We start from the raw sequence: 27,698 nt of genomic DNA on the forward strand, positions 1-27,698 counted from the left end.
TATTCTCTCTCTCTCTCTCTCTCTCTCTCTCTCTCTCTCTCTCTCTCTCTCTCTCTCTCTCTCTCTCTCTGTGATAACTCATAAAAAATTTCACTCTCTTAAGTAAGGACAACTCTCTCTCTCTTGTTCGCAGTTAGCGCAACCTACGTATTACTGTTTCTTTTTACATCTTTACCTGTACAGCAGATAATTTTAAATTGATCTAATTTTAATTTTACCTGTATTGTCTACGAACTGTACATGCACCGTTCTAAAACATAAAGACATAGAGCATTTCAGAACAAAGAGAAAGAGACAGAATAAAGAAGCTATTAAAATCGAGGTTGAGAAGACTTCTAAAAATTGATCAGTGGAATGGGGAGAGAGAGAGAGAGAGAGAGAGAGAAATACTGTAGTGCAGTAAACCCCCCGGATTTGCATTCTCACGATTCGCGGACTCACGTATTCACGGATTTCTCTTTGGAACGTATCTACCAATTATTTGCGGAAAATTCGCTAATTCGCAGTATTTTTTCACTGAGAAATATTCACTAAATACTGTGTTTTCATCTCATTTTCATGACTAAATGCACTTTTTGTGATAAAACGACTAAAATACTCAGGTAATGCTCGAGTTACGATAATTCGATTTTGCAATGGGGTATGCAATTAATACCGATACCACAATATTATTTGTAAAATATTTTTAAATTTCGCGCAGGTGCAGGCAGCAGCGTTATAAGGCACTGAGAGAGACCAAATTACAATAGACAACTTTTCCTCCATCTCTTTACCCCATCTTCTAGTTAAAAAAGTAGAAGAGAATAAAATTATTGTTAGTAACGTTATATACTCTTGCGTAAATGCGTACAGCCATAAACAACTGACCAAGAAACTGTTGTTTTGCTTATAACAGAATCGGATAACAAAAGCCTTTTACCTGGTATTTCAACCATCGTATGGTAATAAACAATTACCGTACATTATGGCACAATTGACGTTAAGCAGAATAAGACTGATATATTTTTACATTATACCATTATTTGGTATGGATAAAAGATCGGCAATGAAATATACTGCTAAATTTAAGCTGCAAGTTGTAGCTGAAGCTGAGAAAACAATGTTCAGGCTGCTGATGACTATACTTTAAATTATCGTGCATCGGCAACATGGATTAAACTCGATCGTAATTAAAATGGGAGAGAAAGTACTTTAATCAAAACTACTGGGCAGGAAAGAACACATTGCTGTTATTTTTACATTGATAAACAATAAATACATAAAGCTTGTATTATGATGAAACCAAGTGAAAATCGCGAACGGAATCTTGAATTTTTTTCACACAAAACAAACGCCCCCAAACGGCCATCTTCATCTACTAACGAAAATAATCGATGAATTAATTTTACAACGAGCTGTATTTTAGCTATATTTCAACTGAAAAATACTTCGTATGACGAAAAATAACCTTGCCCCTTATAAATAAAGTATCTAGAGACACATTTACACTAACTAGAAGCAAGAAAAGCGTTTGAACCTGAGTTAAATAAGGTGAAATAAACGCCACGTAAACATTTCCAAGCCAAAGCATTGATCGCAATTTATAATACAAAACCAATAAAAGAATATACTGTATACAAGCCATTTTAAAAGCATTGATGTTGACGTTTGTATAATTTATAATACAAAACCAATAAAAATTTATATACAAAACCAATAAAAGAATATACTGTATACAATATTATTGGATAAAGTGAATTAAGGCATAACATTTTAAAAGATCCATGGAAAGGGTGCATATTCGTTATGTTGACGTTTGTATAATATGGTATGTGAATATACAGGAGAGTATAATGTAGGGTACACTACCGTGTATGTAAACAATATACCATAGTATAGGCTAAGGTAATTCTTGCTTGTTATTCAATTTCTCTTTGTATTGAATTATCATAAGTCACTTTGCATGAACCTCCAGAATTAGCTGATATTAATAATTACTATAGTGTGTATGTAAAGCATATATTTTATAGTGCTAGCTTTGTTATTCAATTTCTCTTTGTATTGAATTATCATAAGTCACTTTGCATGAACCTCCAGAATTAGCTGATATTAATTACTATACCGTGTATGTAAAGAGTATATTTTATAGTGTAGGCTAGGCTACCATATATGTATACAGTACACGGTACCAAGTACCCTAGTGTATGCTAGGCTATGTTTCAGATACGTTTTGGTATTTCTTACATTTTTTCCAACAAATGACGGTTTTAGCTTGTTTTGTGAACTATCAAAATATGCAGTTCTAAGTGTTTTTAGAAGGGTTCTAAGTATTCACGGGTTTTAGCTATTTGTGGGGGGGGGGTTTGCATCCCCCGCGAGTATGGGGGGTTTACTGTATACGTAATCTTCACACCTCATATTTTTACATTAACCATTTATTTTTTTTTATGGGTAATGTATTAAGCTAACTTCTAAATGAAATTACAATAACTTTAATTTCATTTAAAAGTTAGTTTAATACTTTGGGAGCATGATTAGGATCATATTTAGTATTTGTTTAAACTCTAAAAATAGGCATTTATTAGCATTTTTAGAGACCATGCCAGACTTACATGGAAATTCACCTTGCGTGAGGGGGTCCAGAACCTAACCTCGCGTAGTCAATGGAGAGAGTCCTTTGAAGGTCCTGAAAAAGAGAAGAAAGTCCACTATTTGGCTTACAGTGGCTTTAGCAGACGAGATGTTATTGCTGCTGCACCACCTGCAGAAGATAGCCCACTTTGCCTGGTAGACTTGGCTGGTAGAATTACATCTGCATCTAGAAACAGTTTCTGCAGCTTGCTTTGAAAAGCCCTTTGCTCTGACAAGTCTCCAGATAGTCTAAAGCCTGTCAGAGCTAGAGTGGATAGTCCCTGATGGAACTTCCAAAGATGAGGCTGTTTGAGAGGATGTGGACTTTGAGGCAGTAACCTTGGGAAATCCACAAGAAGCTTGAGAAGGTCTGGGAACCATTCTTTAAGGGGCCAAAAGGGCACTATCAGGGTCATCAATACATTTCTGTGACTCTTCACCATGTTGAATGGAGGAAAGGCATAGAAGTCCAGGCTCAACCAGTCTATCAGAATGGCATCCATTGCCCATGCCTGACTATCCGGGACTGGCGAACAAAACAGAGGAAGATGGTAATTCTTCAATGTGGTGAACAGGTCCACTGTTGGCCTGCCCCACAATTTCCAGAGGCTGTCGCAGACACTCGAGTGCAGGGTCCACTCTGTCAGAAGGACCTGACCTCGTTGACTTAACCCGTCTGCCAAGACATTCATCTTTCCCTGGATGAATCTGGGATGAGTCTGACCTGATTCTAGTCTGCCCAAATTAGCAGCTCCTTCGCTCTCTGACAAAGGGAGAATATAACAATTTTTAAAGTAAATTGTATTTTTCCTAACTATACAAACCCGAGGTCCTTTACATTAGGAGATACTTTCAGGCGTAGGCTGGAAACGGCCGTTAAACTCTTGAACAAGGTGGTTAGACAGTAACTACCTCCAGGTAGGCGAGGATACCCGCCTGCCCGGATGTAAACATTCCAGTTTGCCTTTGGCCCAGGTACAGATTGAGGGGTGGCATGAGGTGGGCATAATTGTAAAGGACCTCAGGTTTGTATAGTTAGAAAAATACAATTTACTTTAAAAATTGTTATTTGTTCCGACACAATATACAAACCCTCGGTCCTTTACATTAGGAGACTTACTGATTGGAGGGAGGAATCTGAGAAAGTCTCTCTGAACTGACTGGAGTTCACCACCTTGTCTTCCCTTCCTGGTCGTGAGAGCGAGGAAGGAAAAACTGTCTCTGACAAAAGATCGGGTTGTAAGAAAACGCAGGATCAGTTGTCAGACTTCTGGGGTCCCTTTGCATGAAAGAGGAAACGTTAGTTCATGCAAAGTAGGCTGGGAAGAATTTGACGTCGGATGACAATAAGGCAAATACAAGCATTGGGTTGTCTCATAGTCATGGTTTCCTTCCTCCCCTTGCAAGAGGAAGGAGTGGGGTTGCTTCTATTAACCTGAACGGAAATAGAACGGGAGCTCCTGTTATGTGCTTATCTGCCTCGATCGCCCGGTCCAGCTTGTAACGGCATGTCCGCTCCCTGCCCGTGGGAAAAGAGCCAGGATGGGGAGAAAGAAGAGAGGCCAGTCACTCAACCTCCATTCTCCCCATCACAGCCGTACAACATAGGCGAGATGCAATCCTGTCCCATTAGGGGAGCTGGATAAGCTACACAACTTGTTGAGCAGCCACCACAGGACCCAAGGAAAAAGTGTCCAAGGACTTGTGTGCAACATCCCGGAGGTAGAAGGAGGTGAAGGTAGTCTGTTGGGACCACACACCCGCCTTCAGCTCCTGTGGTACCGACATATTCTTCTGGAATGCGAGGGATGGACCAAGCCATCGACTTTGTGAGCTCGGGTGAAAGGTACGGTATCGTCGTCATCAGCTGCCAAGTACCTCCTTGATCGCTTCATTTAAGTCAGGAGGAAGATGTGTCCTTAGACACTTCTTCCTTGGGAGAGACAGTACTGGCGAAAACATTGACGACATCCAGGTTAGGAATGTCAAACCTTCGGAAAGTACCACAGCTCCCAATAGGACAGAGTAACGAATGATCTGGATCATCGATACAAAGTCCAAGGAGGAGGGGAACAAGAAGGACTCGAACCCGACAGTCGATGCCAATGGATTTGGAGTCCACCTACGACATCCGAGAAGGATGATCCCCACCCTGTTCTTCCATCTTCTACTCCAAGGCCAGGGTAAGATGAGAGATGGACCTAAGAGGGCATATCTCTATCCGACGACTCTAGAGGGCGAGTGCAGAGCATGGACAGGAACCCTAAACGAGAGCCGCATGCCACCCAGGAAATATTCCCTGGGACAGCATGACTGAAGAAGCTTCTCGTTCGTAGCTAACTCTCGACTAAGGAGACGAAGGCTACTTCAGATAGAAGACTAGGTCGCAAGGGCCTACATTCTTCAAAACTGAAAGGAGAGAAGCAGCCCTCGGCGGAGAAGACGAGGAAGTCCAGACTTGACGAGCGACTCTGACCGGGAAGAAGTTCCGACAACGACACCACCAGCGAAGACGGATCCAGTCCCTGGGACAGTGTTGCAGAGGACTTCAAGGGATATCCAGCTATATCCGTTGCCGCTCAGCGAGAAAGCCTGTGCTTGCAAGGAAAGCTGGAAAGTCTCCCAGTCCTGAACACACAGGGATGTACTGCCTCAAGAACTGCTTCTTGTGTAGCTGCACAGGAGGATGGGTCAAGCGGAATTCTTCTCGATGCCTCGGCAATCAGGTCGGAAGAAGGGGAAGTCTTTAAGTATTTGTCTGTAACTCGGGGTGAGCAATGTTTGTGAACCCCTAGCGAAACGGACAAATACGGAGGGAAAAAACGTTGATATCGAGTTTTCACCAAAAAGACAGCATGCCTCAACAGAGCGGCCCCTGGTCTGGTATGAGGAGCGAGAAAACACTACTGACTTGTGTGCAGGAGGCAACAGAAGGACGGTAGGGATTTCTCAGTCCAGCAGTCTCTGTATGAGTCTTCGTGAAGAAAGAGTGAGCAGCATGTTCTGTCCCGATCACTCAAACCCGAGGCCAGGCTTGCCTACCAATACATCCCCACCAGGGATGCATCTGGTTAATTGAGCTGTCGAGTGTGCAATAGAACAACACTCGAGTACCTTCAAATGTCGAGATAAAACAGGGGAAAAACGATTGCCTCCTGTTTGTCGACAAAAGTCACTTCTGTGGTTTTATTGTTCAATGAAACCAGTGAGTGCCATAAAACCCATCCTGGATTCTCGGACGGCCAAAAGGCTGCCCTGAGCCCAGGATGGTGACGGAAGGTACTAATCATCTCGGTCGCACAAATTCAAGACAAGGTCTTTACCAGTGTGCGCCTATTCTCAACCTGTGAATCTGTGAGTAGACACAAGATTTGAGGGAAAATGAAGGCATATTCGAAGGTTCCTATAATCAAGCATTAGCCTAACTCTTTCCTCATACCTTGAAGAGGAAAGAACGGGGAAAAGGAAGCAGACTTCCATTTTCCACCATGGGGAAGCTTCTGCAAGATGACAGGAACCGAGACAATTAGCTCTAGCCGGCTGGCATTTCCCGAATCGGGAGCACGGGAGAGGTGGTGGGATGAGAGATCGATGGAAAGAATTGCCGAGACCTAAGGGAAATAGATACTTCTCCTGAAGGAATCCATTCCCAGGTCTCGGCAATGTTGCTGCCAGCTCCAGAGACTCGATAAGCATCATTTTGTCCAGGCATCAGCAGTTGCAATCTTCTTCTGAAGCCTAGGACTTCTTAGCTAAGGAGTTGAGGTGGGCTGGCTTGAACCCAAGGTCAAGTTGAAATGACTAAGACCCAAAATTCTTGGCCATTGCCCAAAGGACAAGGCAGTGCCCTGGTGGGAACCTTGATTACCAGGGTATCTGGCAAATCTCTGAAAGAGAAAGGCAGAACCAAGTAAAGGTTCGTTCCCAAGGGTCGAGCCAACTCGGGACTTCAAAACTGGAGATAAAATTGGGACAAAGTCCTTCTTCTTAGCACCAGAATTGCCCAAAAAACTGTGGTCAGCAAGACCCTCCGAGGCAAGAAGAATTCATATTCTGCCGAGGCAGGGGTGGAAGTTTGGTGTTTCGACCTGAATTAACTCCATCGAAGAAAAGAATCCATCAGGTCGAGAACGCTTCTCGGAAGACAGGACCGCGGTGGTCCCTGACATTCTCGGCCCCTCAGAAACTGCAAGGGTTGCAAGTGATGAAGGTTATTCATTGGGGAGCAGCGGTCCTGTCGGGTATCCTCGCGCCGGACGAATCAGCGCGAAGTTCCCGAGAACACAGGGGCGTCGAACTTGAAGAGGAAGACCCTCGCTGTTCCGATCGTGAAACCCTGTACTTCTCCCTTGGAGGGAGACCTTGACAGATCCCATGAAACCCTTCTCAGCTACCTGGTTATAATACGAGAGAATCGGGGACCAATACCCAAAGCACGCCAGGCAGCCGAACTCCGAAAGAAAATTTCGTCGGAGCTCTCTCCGTCCGTCTCGCTCCTCTCGGAACAACCAAAAGGAGAAGAGAACAGGTGAGGAGAAAAGAGTAGCCCTACCTTTCCTGCCAGAATGATAAGCAGGAGAGGCGGACTGTGTGAGCAATAATCAACCGAAGGAGATTACTGCCACACGGGAAAGAAGAGCACCTATGCCGTGGCAAAGTGCTTTCCTGGGAAGAGCAAAAGTTCACTCGAGCATAGACGAACCCAATCGGAAAAAGCCGAGTAGGGCCGGGCGAGCGAGTCGAGCCGATCACGAGAACGCCGATCCAGCTGGTCGGTATGCGGCAGACTGGGAGGCAGGCGAGAAGGGGCGAGCGAAACAAGCCAAGCCAGTCTGGCAAGCCAAGTCAGAGTCGAGCCGAGCCAGTCTGGCAAGGCAAGTCGAGTCGAGCGAGCCAGTCTGGCAAGCCAAGTCGAGCCGAGCCAGAGCCAGACTCATAACTGGGCAGGCCAGACTCGTCTGCTGTGAACAATTGCTAGTTTCCCGAACTCTAAACTCCTTCGAGGCCGAGGCCCTCGAGAAGAAGGTTCATAGGGGAATTCTGTGTCTGCTATCTTGCATGCTCGAACCTAAAGTTCGAGACACAAGAACGAAGTCCCCGAGCAATCGAAGCAGCTGGCGGGCAGAATCGAGACACCTGGCGTCGCGGGTACACCGACACCTGGGTGTCGGCGACCAGACACCTGGGTGTCTCGGCAACCAGACACCTGGGTGTCCCGGCAACCAGACACATGGGCGCCCCGGCAACCAGACACCTGGGTGTCTACCTGGGCATCCGGCAACCAGACACCTGGGTGTCTACCTGGGCGTGCCCCGGCAACCAGACACCTGGGTGTCTCGGCAACCAGACACTTGGGTGTCTCGGCACTTTCTCTCGTCCCTATGCCTCTCGTAAGGAGAGCTGCATGATTCAGAGAATTTCGAGCTACCCACGAGACTTCGAAAAATCGGGAGTGGCTGCTTTGCTACCTAATAGATTAAAAGAGCCAAGCACAGAACCAGTCTTAGATGCAGACTTCCAAGACTGGCAACGAGGAATGGCCTCGAGAGGCCGTGCTGTCGCTGACCCCAAAACGCAAGATCCCACAGGAAAATGCGAATCGGCCAACTTGTCTTCGGAAGAGAGTCAGTCCCTTAGAAGTCCCGCAGGACTCCCAAAGTGAATCTCTTCCTTGCTTCTTCTGGTGTTGAACCGAGAGGATCGAGACACCAGGCTGGGAACCCGATCGAGCACTGGCAAACACTCGGGAGCGCTTGCGGTGCTGGCAGGAAGAGGAACCGAGACACCTGGGTGCCTCGGCCCTTTCTCTCGCACTGCTCCCGAACTGGGCCCAGGAAAATCTCTCCAGACCAGATCGGGATACTCGATATTCCATAGAATCTCGAGCACTGAAGCGGCTCGCGAACGAGCGCCAAGCAGCCCCATCTTAGAGGCGGAACCTCTAAGACTCGGGAACGGGAATGCAAACTGAGGTCTGCGCGCCCGCGGCTTCCGAAACACAAAACCCACGGCTATGCGAATCGGTTCCCTAACCCGAAGGTCGGGAAGAGCCAACGAGAGACCCACTGCCTCCTCGGAAGGAGGCAGTCCCTAGATGTCCAAGGGCATCAAGGGGAAGAAGCAGCATCCTTCCTTCGGCCGATGGAGGTCTGTCCGATTCTCGGGACCTCCAGGACCTCGGGAGAGGAAGGGAAGACGCAGCAGAAGACGAAATCGAAGATAAGATGAAGAAGACGGCGGCTACTTCCACAGGACAGCTTCCTTCATCTCCACTCCCACATCTTCTACAGGATGGTCGACACGAAACATCGTAACCTCCAGGGTAGTCCGGCAGGAACACAACGGACGCAGCCAGGACACCACCACCAGGAGAAGCATGATCAGGACAGCCGATGCAGGAGCTACGGCAGCAGTTCGGAGGGCAGGAGCTACTGCAACGGCCAGGAACATCACCTCAACAGGACCACTTCCTAAATCTTCACGCCGACATCTTCTACAGGATGGCGGACATCGTAACCTCTGGGGCAGCTGGCAGGAACGCACGGAAGCGGACCCGGGCACGACCGCCAGAAGCAGCAGGAATGATCAGGACAGCCGATGCAGGAGCTACGGCAAAGGTTCGAGAGCAGGAGCTATGCAACGGCCAGGAACGTCACTTCCACAAGGCGACTTCCTTCCCTTCACGCCCACGTCTTCTACAGGATGGCAGCAGGCAGGAACACAACAGAAGTGGCTCCGGGCACGACCACTAGGAGAAGAAGCGGGCACGATCAGGACATTCGATGCAGGAGCTACGTTAGCTGTTCGGAAGGCAGGAGCTAATGCAACAGACAGAGTGTCATTGAAAGTCACCAGCATCGACAGGAGCAATCAGGGCGGCTGCGGCAGGAGACCAGGAGAGCAGCCCCGAGACTGTCGTAGAGTTGACACGAGCAAAACACAGGGAACAGCAGGAGCAGATAGACCACAGATATGCAGGAAGCATTGCAACAGCATACATGAAAACCAGCAATGACAGCGATCGAACTACATCGGCGGGAACAGAGTCAGAGCGATCCCGACGTGGTAATATGTCATCTAATCAGGTATTGTGGTTGATCCCGAAGCAACACTGAATGAAAGTCGGGACTGCTTCATGCAAGATATTCTTGATATATGATATCCAGCCAACTACTGCTGTCTCTGCAATGCTCACTGTCAACCTGAAAGAAAAAAACAAATATGATTAGTAGAGGAGGCTCCTCCGCTACAGGGGAACAGCCCTACGCAGCATTAGAGGTACTCTAGACGAGGTTGCTCGCTCCTCCCCCTCCCCGTGTCTTCACCCGACGAGCGAGCGAAGAGGGTGAAGGAGAGAGAAGGAAGAACCTACGGGAAGAGAAAAAAAGGACAGAGGGGAGGCCACCAAGGGCGCCGTGGAAGCGGAACTTATCGACGACGCCCGTAACCTCCCACTCAGCCCGCAAATCTCTAAGCGCAGGCGGCGAGAAACACTCAGCATACGAAGGAAGAAATTAGTGATGCCCCTTACACACGGAGGCAGAAGCCCAAGAAGGGACTAATCTTACGTCCCGATGGATGTAGGGGAAGTGAAGAAAAAGCGTCCCAAACTATCCCGAAAGTACAGGGGCGCCCCAGTATTACGTAAAGGGCCGCTGGAGAGAAGCATTACCACTTGGCTCACGCTTACTCCAGCTAGCCCTTGGCCGTCAAACCCAAGACACAGGCAGGGAACGGCGGCACACAAGGTTATCACAAATCGTGGGTTTGTATTACCAAATATCAAACACCACGCAATATATAAACAAAAATACATTAAGATCCCACCGTAAGAGCTTAACGACAGTCAGCAGAGAGAACGAAAAATACGTCAGCAACGGCTGACGGCCGAAAGCAAACTGGAATGTTTACATCTGGGCAGGCGGGTATCCCCGCCTACCTATAGGTAGTTACTGCCTAACCACCTTGTTCAAGAGTTTAACGGCCGTTTCCAGCCTACGCCTGAAAGTATCTCCTAATGTAAAGGACCGAGGGTTTGTATATTGTGTCGGAACAAAAGTGGGTTCTGCACTGATTCTTGATATAGGAGAGAGCCGTGGTGTTGTCAGAATGTACCACCACGGTTCTGTTTGCTACTGCTTTTACACAATGCTTCAGGCCGAGGTGAAAGGAAGATAATTCCTTGGTGTTTATATGTAGCTTCTTTTGATCTGGAGGCCAAATGCTAGAAGCTTCCCGAGTGTCCAGAAGAGCTCTCCACCCCTGGTTTGAAGTGTCTGCAAAGAAGGAGAGGTCAGGGCTCAGAAGCTGCAGAGACCTTCCCTCTAAAAGTCTCTCCCTGGACATCCACCACCAGAGATCCTCCTCTATCTCATTTGTAACTTGGAACGTCTCTGTGTCCGGTTGCTGTCTTCTGTTCCAGCTTGCTCACAGAAAGAACTGAAGGGACCTCATATGAAGTCTTCCTAGCTTCACAAACTGTTCTATGGATGAGAGGGTTCCCAGCAGACTCATCCATCGATTCGCTGAGCAAAATGGAAGCGAAAGAAGGTCCTGTACTGACTGAAGGCAAGACTCTATCCTCTTTGTGGAGGTAAAAGCCCAAAAACTCAGAGTTGATCCTCATCCCCAAATAGAGAATCTTCTGAGTTGGGGCTAGTTGGGACTTCTCTTGATTTATTAAAAGTCCAAGTTCCTCTGCAAGAAGAAGGGTAGTCTGCAGATCCTTCATGCACTGTTCCTGAGACTGGGAGCGGAGGTGAAGCCATCTCGCAAAGGGTGATAGGACTCACGTGAATACTTGTGGGGCAGTGGAGAGACCGAAATAAAGGGCCTTAAACTGGAAGACTCTGCCCCCGAAGACAAATCTCAGGTGTTTCCTGGACTCCGAATGTATCGGAATGTGGAAATACGTGTCCTGCATGTTGAGTGTTATCATCCAGTTGCCTTGCTAAGTGGAGGATAACACTGACTGATTTGTCTCCATTTTGAACTTCATCTTCTGTATGTAGAAGTTCAAAGCACTTACGTCGAGGACAGGTCTCCATCCCCCCGATGACTTGGGGACCACGAACAAGCGGCCGTAAAATCCTCTTGAAGTCCAATTCTCCACTACCTCTATGGTCTTCTTCCTCGGGAGGGAAGACACTTCCTCCGTGAGAGCTATGAACTTCTCGGAGCCCTCCGAGTATGCTGTCAATGTGATCGGCGAATTCACAAGAGGAGGGTACTCTAAGAACGGGATCGAGTAACCCCCTTTCGGAACTGATTGTCCAAGGCTCCACACCTCTTGCACTCCACCTCTGCCAGAAGAGGGAGAGTCTGGCTCCCACGGGCGCACGAAGAATAGAGGAGTCACTTTTTGGAAGAGGTTTTGGCTGAAGTTCTTTTGATGGACTTGGCGGAGAAACGCACCTTGGAGCAGGGTCTTGAGAAACCCTGTCTGTCTCCATGAAAGGGATGCTGCTGCAGAGGGGAGACACACTTGGTAGAAAAGGCAGAAAGATCCTTGGGGTGCTTTGAAGATTGTGCAAGAAGGTCTTGAGTTGATTTTTCTTGCAAATCGGTGACAATCTCCTTCACAGCTGATTGAAGGAACAAATACTGCTTATCCAAGGGAGAGTATAAAAGTATAAAAGGAGTGACATCTGTTCACCTTTCGTGGTGAAGGAGCAACACAACTCCCTCTTCTTCAAAACTCCAGGGGCGAAAATACCCACTACTTCGGAGAAGCCGTCCCTCACTGCCTTATCTACACAGGATAACACGGCCAGCCAAGTCGGGCGCTAACTCTCATGATCTTCTATTTTCCTGGAGAGAGCTCCTATCGACCAGTCCAAAAAGCTGAAGACTGGGGGAGTGAGGCGGGTGCTCTGGAGTGTGAGACAGGTGCTTCAGAGTACGAGATGGGCGCTCGAAGACTGGGAGGCAGTCTGACGAACACTGGACGCTCATGTGGGCACCCAGAAGAGGAGCGTTTCTTAGATGAGCGCTTATGAGCTGAGTGATAAAGTTCAGCATGTGAATGCTCGGGCGAAGGGTGAACAGGGCTGCACCATGTACTGCAACCCAGTTGCGGGCTGGCGGAACGGTCTCCACAACGCTTCAGAGAAAAAGGAGAGAAGTCTCCATCATGACATCCCTTCAAGGGACGAGATTCACATGGGAAGCACCAAAAATGTGTCTTATTAGCACTAAAGTCAATATTGGAGTCAGACGATAACTGGTGGGCGCTCACTGTGACACCTTTCCAATGGCTGTCAGAACTACGAAGCACTGAATTGGATGAGGGGGTGACTGTCCATGGGCAAACCCCACTAACCTCCCAGGTTCAGGGGAGTGTGACAGTAACCTTCATCTGGGAGCATCAGCGGGACGGACAGCCGCCTCCTCCACCGACACTGACACTGGCACTTGTTTAATACTCTGCACTTTGTCCATAAGGACTTTAAGTGATTCACCCACCTTAGACACAGTATTTACTACGATATCAAATTTACGATTGAACTTACTCTTGAGGCTGGCTACAGCACCAGGATCAGAAGCATGGGAACCAAGAATAAGAGTTGATGGAGAATTATTAGGACTAAGGATGGGGGATAAAGCAAGGGCAGGAGAAGAAGGAATGTTATGGTCAGTGTGTTGAATGTTAGCTCAACTCTATTCTCAGCTCTAACAGCTGCCTTCCTCTTCCTATATCTCTATCTACCTTACCCAATTGAGACCTAAGAACCCTTCACTACTTCTCATTCCATCCAACACATTCATCACAAGTGAGATCTACTGAACACTCTTGTCCTCTACATTTTGCACAGATTGTATGACTATCATAGGCTACTTTGGTCATTCGGGTCTTGGAACCCTCCCTACGATACCTGATACGTGATGAACTGAAATCGGACATCGCAAAATAAGTTGCAGAAAATCCTTGGGAAAAGTGAAGAAAAAACCTCAAACTCAACCACCAAACCATTCAATGTTGATGGTAAAGCCGGCAGAAAAGTAGTGACGATTGCTGTCAAGTTGTAACTATTGTTTCCCAATAGAGGGCGGGGTAGTTACCTACACTATAAACAAATGAAACGCAGCTGTGAAATTCAAATTTTTAACTGCCACGTGAGTGGAACAGTATAGCTATGTAATTACCTGGTAAGTTACATATATGAAACCAAAGAGCCAAGAGAGGGATGGACATTTTTGTGATGTCTATTATTCAAATTGTAGATTACTGTATTTTCTGGCATCAAAAATGCTATTTTTCCCTAAAATAAGTCTCAGAAATTTACTGTGCATCCTAGAGGTCAAAATGTTATTTTTTTCATCAGCCTATCATAACCCCAGAGGAAGGTTACCTTTGCCAGAGTAATCAAAACTACTATATATGACCACAGATTGAGAATAAATTATTCTTAGTTAAAACAATAAACAAAAGTACAGTATCATGATAAGCCAAATGTATGCGGTACATAAAGACTTTAATACAGAGAGCATATTCTCTTTGCAGCTCCTGGCAGTCATCTGACTCAAGCAAAGTTTCTTTTAAACTATTTCATAAATAATCCTTATCCTAAAAAGTTCCTAAATAAATCTCTCAGTATAAATAGGAAAATAGATACACCAAAGGTTGATAAACCGTCTATGTATTTTAAACTGACATATATAAGTGATCCCTGTTCTAAATACAGTAAGTTCCAAAGAACTAAAAAATATGTTTAAAGTATAGCTTTCCCCACATTAACCTCAAGTTAATATTTACCAACAACTGTACTATTCAAGCGTTGTTAAACCATAAGGATAAACTATCTTCAGACCTTTGTCTGGCATCACCTATATTTACAAGTGTGACGCCTGTAGTGTAGCGCCACATATATTGGCCAGTCAAAGAGGTCAGTCAGGACAAGATCTTCCAAACATTATGGCATTTCTCCTCGTACTGGTTGCTTGCTGGCCAAGCCCACCAGTTCACCAATTTTACAGCATATAGAGGAATATAATACAGGGTGATTAGAAAATTTTAGTGTTCTTGGTACTTTTAATGAAGAAAATCATTACTGATAATCTCTGAGTAGGTAGAAATACTTCTTAGAAAACCAGATCTTAACCCTAACAATTCATCTTTTCCCTTGTTTTTAATATAAATTACTCAATAATTCATTTATAATGAAAACTGTTTAATTTCTGTTTTACCCACTAAGTAGTTTATATGCTATTGTAAATCACTTCAAAGATTTTATCAATTACCTCTATTATTGTCACCTTTACTCAGCTTTGTCAGCCAATAATGTTTGCATAATCTTTTAACTATTAAAATACCATAATGTCTCTTTTAGGCTTGAAAATGTTATGAAGAAACTACGAAACGCATTGCAAATAAAATGTCGTGGTTCTTAACTTGCGCTCTTCTTTTCCTACTGAACCAGAAACTGGTATTGCTCAACCTTTCCAGAACTTGGCCCCTCACCAATGCTTTCTTCGTCACATAGAGCCTCACTTAGCAATAATTCAATGTGAACTGTTATAAACAGCATTATAACATTCCTATAATAATACTTTGTAAAGAGGAGGATGTCCATATAAAATACTATTAGGGGACTTCTCAATTTTTCATCAATACCATCACTGGAACCTTACTGGTTGAGAACTGGATGATGTAATTTCACATCATCAGAATCTGAAAAGGTTAGTAAAAGAAATACACACATGGCCACGTTTCTCCTTTGGGACAAGATGGATTTTGACACTTGGTGGCTATTTTAGTACTGTCTGTACAGCACAGGGGGAAAAAAATCCATATAAAACTTGAGCAACTTAAACTTAAAGCCAACAATGGGAAGTTATGTGCCATTACAGATGAAGAATAACACAAAGAGAAATTAATTAATTTTTAACATGTTAAATTATCACTCTGAATGGGAAATACTTTCCCTAACCCAATATAGATTGGCTTCACTGGAACTAAGAAAAGCACTGCAATTAATCTTAATACAGTAATGTAAAATATAACCAGCTTTAACTAAACTACTGAAAGAAGGATAAACCATTATATCATCATGACTAAATAAACGTAGAAGATAAGCTAAAGCACAGCATAAATAATGATGGAGTTTTTAACTACACAACTTAGCACTAAATTAAATTACAATACTATAAATATATTGTATAAACTATTTGGCTTCCCATTTTGGAATAACAAAAGGAAGACTAAAATAGAAGCATAACATCACCAAAAGTAATACTGTCCTGTACTTTGTCAATCACAAAACACAACCTTTTGCAGCAAAAGTAAAACAAAATTGCATAAACATCTGCAATAACAATGTATGTTTTTTGAGATCATGCTCATAGCTTGATAACTTTCACACAATATAACCTGCCATGCTAAAAATATTACCTCTGTGTATCTTACTGTGTATAGAAAACTCTTGCCAATTCTACATGCATTCATACTCATCAGCCAGAGCTTCCATCTCTTAATTCTAACATCATAAAGGCAAGATTATAAAATCCTACTGAAGTCTAATGACCATAAAAAATACTGATTCAGCAAAAGCCTAACAATACTGATAAACTAGTTACTAAAAAGACAGTGGTAGTACTACAAGTCTTACTGTAAAGAAAACACATTTTCCTATTTAACTGAGTAAAACAGGTTTCATAAAAGGACTTGGTTTGCTGTATTTACTAAGACCAAAACCAGGGACACAAGTAACCCATCTGTTAAGACCAAAAAATTAAAACTGGGACTTCAGCAAATAATCTGGGAGAATGGCAAAGAACTAAACCAGTCTTCACACTGAGACTAATATTTCTGACCATTCAAGCTGTGTGGGAAAAATCTGTTAGGCCACATCAGTTCTGTGTCTGTGGGAATGAGAAAGAACAAAAGCTTGATTGCTCATAAAAAAACCAATTTGGAGTAGTTGGTCCCCACTTTTTCGCGCTTCACTATTTCACAAATTTTTGTGGAACATATCTTTCACTCTTACAAGGGAACTTTTACCGATTTGTGAATTTTTCTATGGACCGTATATCTAAAATTATCATTAATTTGCTTTTTTTTCATAGAGCAACACTGTGTATTTGCTAATTAATGTATTTTTTCATATTGTGTTCATGACTAAATACAGATTTTTATGATGAAAATGATTTACAGCGTACTTACCAAAAATTTCTGTGTATAAGACACCCTTTAGATAAGACAAGGTAAAAAATTATGGCAAATTTTCATGAATTTATCTCATATCTGTAGTATAAGACGACTGCTAAATTACAAAACCATCTGTGTATAGGCTAGCTTTTGGCTAAATTACAAAACCATCTGTGTATAGGCTAGCTTTTGGCTAAATTACAAAACCATCTGTGTATAGGCTAGCTTTTGGCTAAATTACAAAACCATCTGTGTATAGGCTAGCTTTTGGCTAAATTACAAAACCATCTGTGTATAGGCTAGCTTTTGGTTAAGTAAAGATGATGTTATTACAAATGATGTTTTACTTGCTGTATCCTTAGAAATTCAAAATACTGTAAACGAAACAACAAAGCTGATTCTATATCAAGTTTTTCCTACACACATCACCTAAAAGGAAAACCATTGTTTTGTTTACGTTTCATCGCCAATCACAAACAACCCCTAACAATAATACAATAATGTACAATAATTATTGTGCATAATTATCGTTCATATTAATTAATTAATTGTGGGTTATCTGGCGTCACAACTACCAGGGTCACCGACGCCGTATCGTTCATATGACTGAGTTGTTCTAAACAGTTGTAAGTACTCCAAAATTGTGTTACTTACCACCAAAATGATAATGAATTTTTAATGAAAAATTAATATTACGTTATCCTAAATGTTAATACTATTGTAATTACATTATCATTAAAATTTCTGAAAGGCTACTGAAAGAGAAAGGTTGCTGTGAGCAACTGTAACTCGATGTATACATTTTCTCAGCTGGGCTTGCATACATAAAAGTTGATTTTGTTGATGAGGAATTATTCCTCGAATACGCCAATAATATATATACGGTAAAAATGGTTTTATTACCTTTAGTATTACAGTATCAGTTTGTTTCATAATGTGAATCATTTCACATCTGTCAGTAGTTATCGCACCGAGGCCGAGGCTAGCCTACCAATAAACATCACTTAGAACTCTAAAGGTTGTCTTATAGGTGGAAATATATGGTACACTGTAATTGCCATGGGTTGAACAGTTTTAAGAAAAAAACTACATTTCACTGATATTCTGCTGTACAGTATTTACATACATTAATATTACTGTAATGTTTGAAAATAGTACAGTAAATAATTTTTTTACCATAAATGTATTTGTATGTAATCACAAAAATACTAACACGATGTAATACACCTAGCATTCTGTTTGGAGGAACATGTCCCGTCATTCTAAACTACCCACTTACTGTACAGTAAATAAAATTTCAAAATCATCTAACAACACAGCAAATTATCAATAAAATGTACTTACATCATGTGCAGTACAGTACACGATGCATAAAGCTACAGTAGGCAAACGAAAATGTGCGTGTCTGAATTACAGGGGATACTTAAGAGTGCCAGTTGTAGGCGGGTACATAATGTTGTAAGATGACTTTGAAATGATACTGGGGTGATTTGGGGTGATAGTTTGGGGTATATTTTTGTTTGAACTGTTAAGTGGGGTGATGAACTGTTAAAATAGGCAGTTATAAGCATTTTAGGGGCATATATACTTAAGAGTAACAGTTGTAAGAGGATAACGTAAGATGACTTTGGGTGTTATGTATTAATTGTTTTAGTAAGATAATTAAGGTATATTTTTGTTTGAACTAATAAATTAGGCAGTGAACTTTTAAAATAGGCAGTTATAAGCATTTTAGTTTAAGGGTACAGGGTACAGGCAGTCCTCGGTTATTAGCGGGGGTTCTGTTCTAGGGGTGTGATGATAACCGAAAATCGCCACTAACCGAAAATCAGCGATTTCCAACGCTTTTTCGGCGATTTTCGGGCTTATCGGTGCTGAAAACTGCCGATTTTCGGTTATTGGCGCCTCTGTTAGGTATATATTGGCGCCAGTACCCAATTATCAGCGCCAATAAGCGGAAACTGGCGATTTTCGGCGCCGAAAATTACTGATTTTCGTCGCTAGACAAGCGCCATAAAACTGGATCGCCATTAACCGGGACTACCTGTATTTGGCAGTTATAAGTATTTTTAGAGGGGATTTTGCATTTTCACAAATTTTGCATTTCTGTGGTGGGTTCTGGAACCAATCCCTGTGAAAAAGTGGGGGAGCACTGTACAGTACATACTGTCATAGAACAAACAAATTAACCCTTAAGGGACGGCATAATTTATCAATGTGCAGCACCCCAGACCGGGGAAACTTTGAGGTCAGCAAAATAAAAAAAATCACATCAATGGAAAGAGAATGACACGTACATTCACACTGTATAAATAAAAAAATTCTAAAAAATTTTCCATACCTTCCACGAGAAGTTGAAAATGACTATTTACAACCCCTTGTGAGGCCTCATTTACAAGACAATCGTAAATTTTACCAACTTGTATATGTTTTTTCTAATAAATAAGTTTTTTGGATTTTGTAAAATTATTATTACTGCTCACACAATATCAAAACATAAGAAATAAAAGCAGTAACAAATTTTTTGCATATTTGTTGTAAAATATTCAAGTATGTTTATGAAAAGGAAGATTCAGTAACTTTTTTTACTTTTACATGCTTTTCTAATATTTCTTTGCAATTTTCTTTGTAAAATTACATTTACAACCGACATACTATCATAAAAGACAAAAACAAAAAACAACAGCAACCCCTTCGTATATTTACAAGCAAATTTACAAAAAGACTCATGTGAGAGAGAGATGCAGTACCTTCCCGCTTGAAGTCACAAGCATTACTGATACTGGCCTAACTCTCACATCTGTATAAAAGTTGCCATTAGTGAATTTATAGCATATAGAAGTATTGGCACCTTTGTTTCAAATCATTACTACCATAACAGTGGTGCGTAATTCTGCTTCACACTCAAGCTCAATCCGTCCACCTCCCCAAACCTGTTTTACTTCACACTGAAGCTCAATCCGTCCACTAAGGGTTAAGCAAATAACTACTCTAATTTCTTAAAACACAATATATATTGACATTACCACTCTATTTTAAAAACTTACATGAGTAAGACTCAACTCCCAATAAGATTTAGACCATTTGTTCCAGAGACCAAAACCATCCGATAATGCTGGTATAGCTTCTGTATTCTACTGAACTGATGAGTAATATAAAAAATTCCCTTCTTATTTTTATTATAGCTTGCCTTAAGCAAGTATCTGAAACTTAGAAATAGCCAAGTAAGGGCTGTTGCTGAAGAAAAGGGAAAATCCAACACAGAACCCACACACAATATGTTTCATTACAAACCATCTCGTTTAATTTAGCATATTTGTATAGCCTAAACACAAAATCCAGAACAGAAGGTTCATTCCTTGTACTCCAGGTAGATTAGCATATGTACTCAGTCATTCTAGTACTTTGAGGGAAACTGTCTCATTTTTTGCATCTGTTGACTGTGCAACAGCCGACAGGTCACAGCAGTTTTAATTGCCTATAGACATCATTACCATCTCTACTTTCTGAGCTTTTTTACCAGTGCTTATTTTCTTGCATTACTGGGCATTTTGATAATCTTTTATTAGTACAGTGTGCTGAAAGAACTAGCTTTGTGCTTCTTTCAGTATTTCACTTGGTTCCTTTACCATCTGGAAAACTGCTTCAAAGTTTTCAAGGCTGTAAGCACTTTTATTTGCTCTGGGCTGGCTATCCTTTTCTTCTTTGATTATGGTACACCAACTTACATTGCACATTGTTTCTGTGTACATCATTTTTCCTTAAGGGTGCAGTAAATATGTGTTTTGTTTATTGGTGGAGCATAGCTCACAGGTATCACAGACTCATAGTTTACTATTTTTCTTAAGAATATATGATGCATATTTTCTAGCTGTTGTTGGTTTGGAAATCTAGTTTTGTTTGTGTAATAATTTACAATGTTCCATTTATTTGTGTGTTTGTTTTCTTTGAATTTTCTCTTGTATCTATACATCCATTTTTGTCACTTGTGGATGGTTTACATTCTTTGTTTTATGTTTTCAAGTATTTCTAATTAATTAATGTTTTCATATAATCACATCATTCTTGATTTATAAATGGCATAGCTACAGGATCAGTAAGTCTCTTGAGTTTTTGTTTGCTAATGGCATCGCCCTAACAATTAATTTTAGTAATCTGCAAGTGGAATTATCTGCTAGACCATTTATTATACAGTAATTTGTATCTGAAGGCAATGATGTCCTCAGGATCATTTACTATTTTTTAGTATCACTGCCAACAGGACTGATTTCCAACCTGTGGGTTATAAAACTAGAGATGTGTTAATGGCCAGTCAAAAGCTGTCCCAAACCCAGAACAGGGGGGAAAAGAGAAAATATTTAGGATAGCACAGTTGCTAAGGAAATACATTAAAGACACAAAAGGGGTAAAAAAAAAAAAAAAAAAAAGAATATAGGGTAAATTAAAGTTGGAATAATGCTAAGGAAAGACAGAAAAGACACATAAGGGGTAAGTAAATGAAAAAAAAAGAATATAGGGAAATTAAAGTTGGAATAATGGAGGCAGTATTTTGAACGACTTTAATCACATGAGCATCACATTCCAACGAAAAATGCTCAATTATGTACAGTAATTGGGACTTCATTGTGAATGTAACAAACTATGCTGAAAACGAGTTATTGTTCACAGGATGAAGATATGGCCTTGATTCTGTGGCTGCCTTGGCAGGGCTTACCTTATGGAATATCACCACACAGTTTAATTCAGCCAAAGCACTTGTTCCTTGGCATACCTTGAAAAAGCAAATGGTTGTCCAAACCTTTCTGCAGACTACTACTTCAAAGGTATGAAAGATCAAATTGACTTATATTTCTCATAACTGGCTGCAGTACAATTAAGTTATTAATGCTTCCTTTGCTTCTGAAGCTTCTCCAGTGTCCAGTCCTCCTGTGGTGCCCTAACTGTTGGCTAATTCTAATCCAGTGAAGAACCTCATCTCTTACAATGATGTCTTAATGATTTGTTGGGGGCTTACTCATCTACTCCAGTGGTCACTCCACCAACATCTGCTGCTCCTCTTCAGGATTGCTCCAACAGAGATTACCTCTGTTTTCACCTAATGAGCTTCAACCGCTCAAATTCAAGCAGAGATGAAAGACAGTTTACAATGACTGCTGGCAGTAACTTCTTCACCAGATTTTCGTCTTCTAGTGCTGGAGTTAAGGTTGTACCTATGTTCCCTTGCAGAGTGCTCGCCTTCTCCTGATGGTCATTTTAACATCACAAGACAGGCAGAGGTACATATCACTTCTCAGCAGACTCCATATCCTTGTCAGGCTAGGTGGTTTCTTTGTGTGGATGTGGATTTCACTCCTAGAGATGTGTAGTCCCATTCCTGCAACACCACCCATACCTTCTCTCGAGTGTTCACTCTCTTGCCTGCTTCATGTGGTGGTCTCTTCAGTTTCACTCCTGCTGATGGTGCCCATTCCTCTAAATCCTTGTCTTTAGTTGCTGCTTCTACCAGTAAGATGCTTTACAAGACCTTTTCTGGCAGGTGCTCTTCTTCTTCTCAGCACGTATTGCCTTCAAGACAAAGCCCTTCTGTTTCTTCTACTTCATCTCCAAGTCTACCTCCTGTGACAATTCACTCTCCTGCATCCTGCCATTCTTTAAATTATGATGAGACTTGGATTATCAATCTTCACCCAGACTCCAACTCCAGCTCTCATACTGAGCACCAGCACTAACAAACACACGATGTTTATTATGAAGTCTAATGAAAGATTTCAAGAAGAAATTTACCTACATCTAAAGCTCATCCTAATAAAGACTACTCCAAACCCTCTATTCATTCCCTTACCAATAAGCTTCTGTCAAAAGAGAAATCTCCAGTTTCATCAGTTAGTGGCTCCTCTTCTCAATTAACTCACAAGAATCAATCATCATCCAGCAGTAGTGAGAAAGTTAACTCTCTGTTAGCAAAACAAAGAGGCCCCTGTTACCCTGGACAGGGACACCCTGATTAACCATTTGTCAAACTGGTACTTCTGTCACTCTAGCCAAGCAAGCAGGATTTAGCATAGCCCTGGAGATTCATGTAGTTGATGTATCCAAGGACAACTGCATCAATTTCTGTCATGACCAAGACAATGCTTCATTTGATAAGGATTCTCATGGATTTGTAGTTTATCAAACCTTAAGAAGAAGCAAAGTATTAAAAACCTTGAGGCAACAAAGTATTAAAAGGGTTCCTTCAATTGCTAGGTTGAGAAAGAATGTCAAGAATGATTCTCCAACACTGGAATTTGATCTCTCTTCAGCCAAGGCTACAGTGCAGTTCCTGTCCAACATTCTTATGTGCTTTTTAGGTAAGGATTTTTTAAAGGCTGCAGCAATGGGCCCATGATAACCCTGCTATACTACTGAACTCTAGAAGAAGATGCTTCTAAAAAATAATGGGATTCTCAATACTGGCTTGTAAACTTCTTCAATGCACCGAGGTGCCAGCAAGAGCGTCAGTACCATAGCTGCCACAACTGTTAGTTATTGATCCTCCAGAAATTGACTCCACTAAGAGATTTATAAGACAAGTACCTGTTAGGACAAACAAGCAAGGTAACCAACAAAACCAAAACCAGACATTTGATGCCTCCTTGGGTAAGGACTCATATCTTGTTACTTCATATGATCTGTTATTTACCCTAAGATTGTTTATAAGCTGCATGGCACAGTGTTAAAGGAACTCCCAGACTTGCTTCCTGATCAGACATAAAGGATTTCAAGGTCTCTCTGGCACAGCAGTCCCCGCCTCCTACTTTCTGACCATATCAAAAATCTAGCAAGCAGCAATGAAAAACTTCAGCAGTTCTACAATGTCTTGTCAGCAGGATCTCACTCCATCAAAACAAAGCAGGAGAGATTTCCAGCATTCCACTCACTCACCCCATAAACAAAATTCACATGACCAGAGGATTCTCTGTATACATTTGAGACATTCATGACCAATCACTTACAGTAAGACTCCTACTTCAGGAGTTACACAGTTACCTTTTCAACCAAGCAAATGGAGGAAATTTCAACAAAGACCTTAAAGACAGGAGGAGCTAAGTAAACAGGAGGAAAAATAAAAATCTTTGTTAACATAATTACTTGAAATTCCCTTGCTGAGATCTGTCTGCAGTTTCAAGAAGCCTGAGGTTAACTTCCCAAGAGATCTCAGGATTGTGCCACTGCTCCCTATGTGATTCTTTCCCTTTCATCTCAGTCAACTAGTCATCAAAATTTGCTCCTTTGCCCTGTCAATGCCATTCACTGCCATTTACATAAAACAACAAGTTTTGGAAAATCTACTCTATCCACAGACTGAGTTCTAAAACCATCTCATCAAAAATATGATTTTCTTTTCAATAAAGCATGTGAGTTCAAAGGCTTACAAGGGTGACCATATGGAAGAAACTGCTCAAATCAAGGTACATAGGAACAGGATTCTAGCAACTTTTCCTGTTTTTTAAAAAGAATGTAAGCGTTAATGAAATCCTATGGGCTGGCATCTGGAAGTATCAGATATCTTTGCCTCTTCATCTGAGATCATTCCCATGAGTATATGGATCCTTTTTCTTTCATCTGAGATCATTCCCATGAGTATATGGATCCTTTTTCCTAAGTCCAGTTGTTGTAGCAAGTCAAGGTCTTTGTGGTTCTCCAAAGGATTTAAGATCTAAGGATTCATAATCATCCTGATCATTTCTTGAGTCTTTTACTAAGTTTAGAATCTCTTGGTCTACTGACTTCTACAGTAAGTCTCTAAGCAGTGGTAAGTGTGCACCTCTTGGTTTTTCATCACCACACAATTCATTCCATTTCTTGATCTCCTGTTAGATAATGGAGCTAGAGAGTCCATTGCTTTCTCTCTCCTTGTGCTCTAACAGGGTCCTTCTAATAACTTTTTCCAGCCCTGGGCAACAGCAGCTCAGTTCCCTCTTCCTAATTTCCTTGTCAGGTTCATGTAATAAATTTGTTATGATACTATTTCTTTAAATAATTTTTCTATACACAGCCATTACTTGTCTCTTTTCAACCCTCCTCCCATGATGTTGCTCTTTTACAGCTGTCCAAGCCACACTAGAAGTTGAAACGGTTTCCCTCAGCATAGTGAGATGACTTGCTGTACATGCACTAACCCACTGGAACTTCAAGTATCTGAGAATTTGTGCAGACACACAAATAGGCCAAAGTATAAGTAATAGACTTGTATAGGAAAATTTAATTCACACTTAGAACCATTATTATCAAACTATCAACAAACAAACAGCCTAACTTTTAATGGATACTGTAAACATTTAAATATCCAATGTCTCATGCTGAGATATTGTAAGTTTGAGCAACTGGATACTCAGCCTAAAACAACCATGCCACCAGTATAAATTGTAAAAAAGCAATGTGGGAAAACTGATACAACTTAATTTACAAAATACTTAGTATACTGCCTTTAAAATCCTTCACTAATTCTTGTAAAGTCTTAAAAATATTTCTTAAAAATGTTATTTAAAAAGATATATGACGTTACATGGTCTGAAAATTCTCAAATCCCACTACTGACCATCCTGAAAACCTTTGCTATAAGTTTACATATTAAAAATAACTATGTTCCTTGTGTTTTTGCTTCCAATCACAATCTGGTTTAATGGTCTAATAGGTACCTATCATAAAAATGGAAATGATTCCCTTAACAATTTCACTACTGATAATGATCTTTTATCAAACATGCATGCTTAAACAGCCTTCTATTTTAGTTTTACCATGATCCACTGATTTTTAATTCTTGACCATGATGACAAAAATAACCATGTTTTAAAACTTCCAGCCAAATTTATATATAATACTGTATGCATTGAATATTCTCAAGAAGTGTGCAATAAACTCAACCAAAGGAACATGGCATTTTAATACAAGTGAAAATGGCAATAGTATAGCACTTGAAATCCTTGACAGCCTTCTAAGTGAAATGCACTAAGACTTACAATATTTACATCACCAGCAAGGACTTGGCATTGAAACTTTTCAGTACAATATTATATTATGTGCATCCAATTAAGCCCTTCTAATGGATTCTGTCCTTTCTTAGAATGATATACCTCTACAATATTAAAGCAGGCTGTTACAAAATAACCTCTAATACTCTTTTGGCCTGTTTCCAAGGAAACTCATTTGTTTTTCATGGGACAATCACTGTCATTGCAAACAATGATACTTATTTTTCTACCTACAGTCCAAGAAACTAAAAGTTTCTAAGCTATGGGCACATGAATCAATTGTATAATCCCTTTCAATCACTAATGTTCAATTTTCTTTACCAGTTACCTTTAATTATTAGTGTGAATGCATAATTATAATTCCTACAAGTCACAGTCTACCACTGAAACATCATGGAAGCCTTAAAACTAGTGTATAATTTTACAGCCCTTGCTCCTACTTCAAACTAAAATTTTCACCAGGGCAGCCATCTTTCAATCAATCTAGGTAGAGTTCAGGGAAAACACCTCAATCTAATCAGTAAACCTACTATTTTGAGCTAATTTGGAACTTCTTACATTCCACAGGTAGTATAAAATAAACTGGTCTTATAAGGAACAAGAACATATCAATTACCTATGAACGACTACCTTATCACAAGGATATAATGCAATGCACAGAAGAAAAAGCAGAAAAAATGAACTTAGTCCTCTATCAACTTCTAATTTAACTTGTACCTTGTACTAATTCATACCCCTATTAAATTTTCCACTTTGTTTTATCAGGAAAGTCGCATCAAGTGCAAGCTCAATCCTTTATAATCACCATTTTCTATAAAAGCTAGTCATGTTGGAAAAAACGTTTTACCCAATTTGGATCTCACAGCATCATAAAATTATTGTAAATTGTATGTGGCCTTAATATTCAACTTTTCAATATTACAAGGCAACTGCTCCTCTGATACATTATACTTCTGGAGTAACAAGCATGCAATTACAGCTGAGCCAAGTTCAAATGGGAGGACATAACAACCACTACAACAGGGTGCAATGCATACATTCCCCTAGTGCAGCAATTAGTACTAAATTAATCTCTTGGTTACGTGCTTGTCAAAACTAATGACTGAATAAACTAATGAAGACTTACAACCTTTTTAGTTTGGATTTGTCAGGAAACAAAACCTCTTGACAAGCTGAATATATTTGCTGGAGACATGCTAATCGTGGCCATGTGTTCTGCAAGAAATATGGAAAAATCAATAAAGATGAGATCAGACTGGCACTTCTTTACTAATCTGGACAAAGTACTTTTTCATTACAGAAACCAAAGGGAGAGGGGAACCCCAAAACCTACAGAAAATGAAAAGGACTTAATAAACAAGGGTGAACATTAACCATAAAGGAAGTGACAGACCTGCCAAATATCCATTAAATATATCTCTTGGCCATAACTTACCATGAACAGTGGTAGTAATTTCACATTATCCCTGGATTTTTCAGCTCGCACCAGCAATGCTAAATAAAACAGTACCTGTTGCTGTAGAGAAAGAAATTTTTTCAAGATTACTTAAAATCTAATACATGACCAATTACAAACTACAATACTAACAATTATTATAGAGATATGTCAAAACCACAGTATAACCATCACAGACTTTTATATTCAAATTTTCAACAAACACATTATTTATGAAACTAGAACAATGAAAATATGACATCTTTAGACATACTATAGTCTTTTATCAACAATTAGTTAAGCAATGAACTTCAAAAATAGAGAAGTTTTTATGCACCCTCATTTAACTTAAACAGCCTTAAATTCAGGGGAACGCATCTATGAACACAAAGCAAAGCATTTCAAGAATGATCCCAGTGCACTTGCCCAGCAAACTTCCTTATCCATGCAATATCAACTTTTCCATTCTTCAGTACTAATTTCCATCTGAAGT

General features: G+C 41.1%; 1 protein-coding gene across 7 annotated transcripts in view; it reads right to left on the reverse strand.

The window, feature by feature from the left end:
* LOC136855826 (phosphatidylinositol N-acetylglucosaminyltransferase subunit H-like) overlaps positions 1 to 27,698 on the reverse strand; it is a 167,374-nt gene that overhangs the window by 55,304 nt on the left and 84,372 nt on the right. For 3 of the 7 annotated variants that reach the window (XM_067133186.1, XM_067133244.1, XM_067133200.1), the window contains 2 exons: positions 27,206 to 27,286; positions 26,897 to 26,985 (listed from right to left, as the gene is read on the reverse strand). In XM_067133186.1, coding sequence (XP_066989287.1) covers positions 26,897 to 26,985; positions 27,206 to 27,286 — 170 coding nt within the window. Of the gene's footprint in view, positions 1 to 14,232; positions 15,281 to 26,896; positions 26,986 to 27,205; positions 27,287 to 27,698 lie in introns of those variants that run through there. The other 4 variants (XM_067133194.1, XM_067133217.1, XM_067133207.1 and 1 more) reach the window with 3 other exon arrangements.

The sequence above is a fragment of the Macrobrachium rosenbergii genome, chromosome 3, assembly GCF_040412425.1.
Source record: "Macrobrachium rosenbergii isolate ZJJX-2024 chromosome 3, ASM4041242v1, whole genome shotgun sequence".
In the NCBI taxonomy this organism is placed as follows: domain Eukaryota; kingdom Metazoa; phylum Arthropoda; class Malacostraca; order Decapoda; family Palaemonidae; genus Macrobrachium; species Macrobrachium rosenbergii.